Source organism: Belonocnema kinseyi, chromosome 8, assembly GCF_010883055.1.
Source record: "Belonocnema kinseyi isolate 2016_QV_RU_SX_M_011 chromosome 8, B_treatae_v1, whole genome shotgun sequence".
NCBI lineage: Eukaryota > Metazoa > Arthropoda > Insecta > Hymenoptera > Cynipidae > Belonocnema > Belonocnema kinseyi.
This window is the reverse complement of record NC_046664.1, coordinates 95,392,068-95,399,448: the sequence shown is the minus strand read 5'-3', so window position 1 is coordinate 95,399,448 and position 7,381 is coordinate 95,392,068. Positions and strand designations below refer to the sequence as shown.

General features: G+C 30.5%; 1 protein-coding gene across 1 annotated transcript; it reads left to right on the top strand.

Annotated features, from left to right (window-relative positions):
- Nucleotides 1–529: 529 nt before the first annotated feature.
- LOC117178231 (pectin lyase-like) lies at nucleotides 530–2,712 on the top strand. The gene is made up of 2 exons (XM_033369547.1): nucleotides 530–636; nucleotides 1,185–2,712. The coding sequence occupies exons 1-2, from the start codon at nucleotides 610–612 to the stop codon at nucleotides 2,148–2,150; spliced, it is 993 nt and encodes a 330-aa protein (XP_033225438.1). The 5' UTR covers nucleotides 530–609; the 3' UTR covers nucleotides 2,151–2,712.
- Nucleotides 2,713–7,381: the final 4,669 nt, after the last annotated feature.

Here is a 7,381-nt window from a genome sequence, read left to right as displayed (position 1 = left end):
TATGAAAAACGCATTTATTTTCTTGTGGATTCAAACAAATTTGTCGGCGAAATACATGACAATTAAAAAAAACTTGACTGCCTTATTGTACATGCCCTTAATGAATTAAAAATTAAATTCTAGTGTTTAATTTTACTGGCAAATCTCAGTCCGTAGGACTGTGACGTATAAAGGGTGTGTAACAGGTGTTAGAAATATTGTGCTATAATTTATGAAAGGTCTCGTCGTCTTTACGTTGAATTGTTTGTCGAATGTACGCAGACATTATCTGCGTAGTAGAATTAAAACTTCAATTTTTTCGGACATGTAACGTCACTTAAACACGTAATTTTATAGGCAAAGAAATTGATATATTCTTTGGGAAGCGTCACCAATATAAATCTTAGCCACCTGTTGCTCATAAAATTAACATAAACCTACACATGAAATTAAAAAATGATCAATTAAAAATGAATAATCATTCGTCACTTTACTTATCAATGATCCTACAGGCTTATATATAGTGAGGTAAAAAATTGTATGATGATTGTGAGTAATCGACTATTCGTAAATAGAGTTTATAACCGAAGATCAATTTTTCTGTATAAGTTACGTATTTAATTAAGGAAGATGAAGACTATTTTCTTTTTAATTTTGGTAAGATAATTTCTAATTAATACATTATATAATTTTAGGAAAAATCAATTGTTTTTTATGATTTCTAATATTGAGATAATAAAATATATATTTTTAAATCTCAATATTCAAATCACTGTAGTGATTTCTTTTTGGCATAAATTACTTATAAATAAAATTATTGATAAATTATAGTCTCTGACGTTTTCCCCCATCTGTTTAAAATAAATAAAATATGGCGTTGAAATTTGTAGTTTTTAAGAAAAGATTTTTTTTTACATTTTTCTGTCTGCTTGGACAACGACTGTAAAAGGAACATAAAAAATTTAAAAATAATAAATTTTCTTTGAAAAATGCAAACCTCATTCGGCAAGACAGTGGTGTAGTATTATATTTTCTTCCATTTTCCAACATTTTGAGACGATATTATATTTAGTTTAAAAATAAGGAGTCGGATAAAATACAGTAGTCAGTAAAACGTCACATCATATAACATCATTTACCTTCACAGAAAGTGTAATATATTTAAAAAAACGAGAATAATAAAGATTGTTTTTACTTTTTTCCAGCCATTCTTAACTGTCGTTGCTGGAGACAATGTCTACCCATGTAAAAAATTGCATGGGATGTCGGGTTTTGCAGAAAAAGGTGGCACAACTGGAGGTTCGGAGGGACCAGTGGTTTATATAAAAAATCTGAAGGAATTGAAGAAATACATCAGTGACACAGTGCCTCGTACTTTAGTCATAATTGCGAATATTCACTCAGCTCAAAAGGCTACTGTTATGTTGGGGGCTAACAAGTCTATAATCGGTTCTTGGGACGCAAATTATATTTGCAACATATATTTAAGGGCAGGCCACAATTCGAAAAACATCATCTTCCAAAATCTGTTTTTCATACACGATGTTAGAAATATCGGTAACAGTGATACTCAGTTAGTTTTAGATCATGGTGAGCGATACTGGGTAGACCATTGCACCTTTGATGGGCGGAAAGTAGACAAACGTGATTTAGGAAAATTACTTAAAGTTGCTACAACTGATTACATCACCATTAGCAATTGCAAGTTTATGAACCACGAATATGGTTTGATTCTTGGCTATCCATCAGATGATCCAGCTGGTATTGCTGAAAACAATAATTATCCTCGACTGACCATCATGTTCAACTATTTTGATAACATCAATGCCCGAGCGCCAGGTTTGATGCGATTTGGAAAATTCCACGTTTTCAACAATTATATCCACAATTGTCACTTAGGCTTTACCATTGGTCTTAATTCTAAGATTTATTCAGAACATAACTATTTTTCTGAACCTCCAAAAGCTGCTGTACTTGATGATAAGGGTAATGGTTTTTTTAAAGACGCCGGAAGTGTAAATATGCCGACAAAACAAGAATCTAAATTAGATACGTGGCGTCCATCTTCGGATTATAAGTACATACTGAAAACGCCGGAATCTAGTCGAGATTTTTGCAAACAATATTCAGGCGCTCAGAGCAACAAATTAGAATTTCCCTGTGACAAGTAAAAATTAATTGGTGAATTTAGAAATTTTGTAAAAATGTATAATTTATATTAGTGTTAATTATGACAAACGTGTAAAGGTCTCGGCACAAAATTTATGCATAAAGCCTTTTGAGTGAAATTCTGACATTACGAGTTTTGATAAGTATGACCTAAGCATCATAGAACTGAAACAGACCCAACTTTGGTCGAAAGGCCCTTTCCATCAATTTTGTGCGGGGCCCTTTGTTTTTGTAAGGTTCTCTAGAAATAAAATAAAAGTTTTTTTGTACATGTACATGGATTTTTTATTAACTATATTTTTTAATTATGAATAGCGTACTGAGTTTCTAATGCTTGCTGTCTATAAGCTTTCATATATTTACAAATAATGTAACAAGAAATGTTCTACTTAAAGTATGCTAAGTATTCCATGGCCTTATATACGGACATATAATAATATATTGCAGAAAAATGTGACAATATTAAGTTTATTTAAATTGTACTTAATGATTTCTGTCTGCCAGAGTTTTTGCTTCCGACTGGCACTATGTATACTTCGATACTTGAATAAAGTCTCTTAAAAATATTAAAACACCCATTATTTCCGCTAATAATCGTTGAATATAGAGAAAAATTAATATTTTCAGATTTCAGCGTAAACGTTAAAAGTATTCTATTCTTTTGAATGCGCGATTTTTCCATCTGTATAAAATGTCGTGATCCATACTGACCGCCGCAAAGTTTCCTATTCTCCAAAAGAGAACGTGTTTTCCATATATTTAATTCCTTCTAATTGTATTGACAGGCACACCTCACAGAGATGTCTTGTATTCCGCAAAAGTGCTCATATTTTGAGTTTATTTAATTCCTTCGAATCAGTTCACAAAATACCCGAGTCGAAATATAGGCCCTACTTTGACGCTCCAAGTGGAAGTATTGTCCCTACTTTGCGGCTGTTTATTCTACTAGCTCCTACGTAGCCACTCCTGAAGATATTTTCATTCCCTTTTGCTTCTGTACAAGCTTCAGCACCTACATTGAAGTTCTTACCTCTATATTCTTGAGTTTTACTTATGTCTGATTTAAACCTCCATATTCTCCATAGAATTTTTAAATTCTCTTTTAACGCTCTTAAATTTTAACGCACAAAATATGTGGCCTCAGCGCTTCGACGCCTGCGCCCTCGTGACAGATACTTTGTTTTTTTCTCTAAAATCCCATCACCGCAGTTTGTGAAAACAACAGTTTAATTCGTTTTAAATAATAAATATTTAAGTGATAACATCGGAATGGTTTTAAGGGGAAAGAAGTTTGCCCTAATCTGGTGGCTGAAGCAAAAGGAAAAATAGCGCTAAGATTTTTATGATAATTATAAAGAACCCAGATCCAACCCCCCCCCTCCAAAAAAAAGGTATCATACACACGAGAATGAACGTCAAAAGAAAAAGGTAAAACAGATTCAAATCTTTTGTATTGAGATTTTTCTGTACCACAAAAAATAACTCCAAATTAGTTACCACAGATTCTGAAGAAATAGACTTTCCTTTCACACAATTTTCTTTTGAATTAAATAATCACGAAATCGAATGATTTTAGATTAGAAATTTAGAAAATAGGGCAAGGTCAAAACCTTAAAAATTGAATCCTTCAAAGTTGAAGCTTCTGAAATTCTAGAATTCAAAATTGTAATTACAGAATATAATTATAATTTGAACTTCAAGCTGACTAGGCGATTTTTTATAAAATCATTGAATGAATTAAAAAAAAAACATATTTCGCTCTCGAGAAATTCTGCGATTTCAAGTGTAGGTCCCTGCTGATTTCAAATGGATTCGGTCAACAATGATTGTTATTCGCACGTTATTCTCTAAAAAACTTGAAATAAAAAATTGTTTCTTCAAAATGTCATATTTTTAAACCAATTTATTTCTATATCCCGAGGGGTCGATCACTTCAGTCTTTCTGATGCATTCACTAAATATTGCCAAACACGTATTCTTTCAATATTTATGGTATTCTTGATATTCCAAAGTATTCCGAAATATCCCGAAATATTCACAAATATTCTGACATATTCCTCTATTTCTCTGCACGCTCAACAAGTTTTTAAAGACTCCAAATTATTTAAAATTATTTTTAAAAATGCCAAGAAAATTTAAAATAGTTTATGTATTATTGTGTAATTTCAAAATATGTTCAAGTGTTTAAAAGGATGATTCATGAATTTCAAAATAATTTAACGGGATTTAAACATTATTTTAAATTAAAAAAGATTAAAGTTTATAAATGAATTTTAAAAGATTTCAAGTAATTTCAAAGAATTTAAAAATATTTTAGAAGAATTCCAAAAAGTACAAGAATTTTCTAGAGATTTAAAGACTTTAAAATACTTTTTTATGAGTTTAAGAGATTTTTAGTGATTTTAAGGGATTTTGTGGAATTTCAATCTATTTAATATAGTTTGAATAGTCTGTAAAGGAATTTAAAATATTACGCAGCATTTCAAATAATTTTCAAACAATTTTAAAGAGTTTAAGGATCTTCATTTAATTTAAAAATATTGTTATGTATTTAAAGAGATTTTCAGGAGTTTCAAAGGATTTAACGGGAGTTGTTTGATTAAAATTTTTTTAAAGTTCAGAATCGAATTTCAAAAGATTTCGAATTATTTAAAAGAGTTAAAGATATTGTTAAAGAATTTAGGTGATTTTAAGTAGTTTTGAAGAATTTTTAATGCATTTCAGTAAAATTTACGTGAGTTTTAAGATTTTGAAGTAATTTTGAAGTATCAATGATGTTCTCGAATTCTTTAACGTCTGTTAAATGTGTTGAAATCTTCGGAAATTCTTTAAAATCTATTAAATTCCGGAAAATATATATTGATTTAAAAAAAAATTTGAAAATATCTTAAAATATTTTTGGATTTAATTTAAATCTTGTTTAAGCACATAAAATATACAATCATAATTTGTGATATTTCTAAAACCTAAAAACTTAATACACATATAATTATAAGCGTAGCAATATTTTTTTACAAAGTGGGTCACAAAAATTTGCAGACGGTCATGCACAGCTGTAGGTTATATTTTAGATTTTTGTTCATACTTCAAGCTGTAGGCTAGCCGAGAGGCTTTAGGCGTTAGGAATGCGAAACTGATAGGGTTCGAACCCCCGCGGCGAATAAAAACTTTTCATAGCGTGCGATTATAAATAGTGTGGTGATTGTGTAATAATAAATAATTGCGTGCTTAAACATGTGAACTGATATAACAATACAAAAGATTAAATTTTTGTGGCGAACAATCGGTTATAATTTTATAGAACTGTTCTCTATAGTTTTGGGACTAGACGATTTTAACTTTTATTAAAATACCCAGCGTATCCTCTATTATAGGATTAGTTCTATAAACTTTAATGGATATTTTTCTCCGTGTGCAAAATAACTTGAAACATTACGCAAATGTTCTTCTTGCTGTACTCTTATTAATTTTTCGTCAAATAATTTTATTCTGTACAGGAAGGTAGAGTGTGGAGCGTTGAATTAGAAATAAAAACTAAGCCTCTATTTTGACGCCCCAAATGGAAGATTTGGAAATTTGTCCCCATGAGAGTGCTAAAGTAGGGACAAAAATCGTATGGGAATATCCTCCATTCAGTGGGCACACAAGTCCTAAACTTGTCCTATATACGTCTTTCGGCGGACGTCTTAAGGGCGTCCTGAGGACCTTTTAAAGACATGAAAAGATCCAAAGGATGTCTTAAAGAAGTCAAATCATATGGCATAAAGGTACATTCTAAGGACGTCTTTAGGACGTCCCGGTGCCCACTGGGTACTTTACAGCCTTAGACCCTACAAATAATAGCGTGAAGAGTTTCAAAGTAGGGCCTATATTTCGCCTCGGACATGTATAATACATTTTTTAATTCCTTCATGTGGAATATAAGTTTTGAAATTTTTATTCCAATCAATTCAAGCTTGCTTCCTTAGTTTAAAGATTATTTTAGTTCATGTATTTTACATTTATACATTAATACTTTTTTTAAACACGTTTAAATAAATTATTAATATCCAAATGAATATAAATTTGAATATTTTCCTAATTTATAAGTTATAAAACGATATAATAATAAAAATAGGTTAAATAAATGCTTTCGTTAAATTTTATTAGGTCGATTGAGAAGCATAGGATTTGCAGTTTTTATTTACCCGTTGGACGATTTTTAGATGGAGGAAAAATCGCATATTCATAGGAATACTAATTCTTATTTCTGCCGAATTCAACGCTTATTATCAGGTTCTTTCAGATGTATAATATGTGATTATTGAATACAAGCGTTTTTTTTAAAGCAATGCTTTTGAAATATTTTTCATGGAAATAGAAAACAGGATTTAAGACCCATTTATAAATAAGTTGAATTCTCTATACGAAGCTTTACGTTCAAAATATAAAATTGTTTCTCATTATTTTTTAATTTTGTTGCAAAGATTTTTATTTTAATACGTAACCGAAACACTGGTTCTGGTTCGGTTTCCGACGTAGCCTCACAACTTCCTTCTACAGGGCGTGCGGTCATGGTTGATTCGGGGAATCACCGAACGTGCTGTGAATCCCCGGCCAAGAAGAAATCCAACATTTCTGTTCTTCAAAGGGTAACAAACTCCGTGATATCCTTTTTTGATATATACTCATATTTTTAAAATTTAAAAATTAACACAATTTGCTTATTTTTAAAACATATTATAACAAATATTATTCATCACTAAACCTCTTATGCAATACATTACATAAAATGTTTTATCATTACGAAGCATGTGTCTCACAAAAAAAAAAAAGATTTAAAATTAATAAAAGTCATAAATCTGGAAATATTCGAATTGTTATCCCATTAAAATCTTCTTATATAGAGCAAAGGAGTTAATTACCGAGGGTAATTGGTAAATAGTATTTTTTCCAAATATTAAAATTATTATAAGTCGATTGGATTTCTACATTTTTTGGTATTTTTGAGTTAGGCTATGCACTTGACAAATGGTTCTAGTTTTTTTCATATTCGGAATTTCTAAAAGAAAATACAGACATGAAAGCTTGATAAACTTTCTGTCTGACCAAATAATGTTTAAGGCTGTAGGAGTTATTATTTGAAACTCGGAATTTCTAATGAATTTTGCATGAAAATATTGTACAAATACCTACCCTAATAGCACGGAACGTTCTAGCGGAACGTTTCGGGCAAGTGCCCGGGACGCGTAAA

What these genes read in the sequence shown, in the direction of transcription:
- LOC117178231 (XM_033369547.1), top strand. Translation starts at nt 610, where the DNA reads ATGAAGACTATTTTCTTTTTAATTTTG. An exon ending in CTATTTTCTTTTTAATTTTG is followed by an intron (nt 637 to 1,184) that starts GTAAGATAATTT and finishes ACTTTTTTCCAG; the next exon opens with CCATTCTTAACTGTCGTTGC.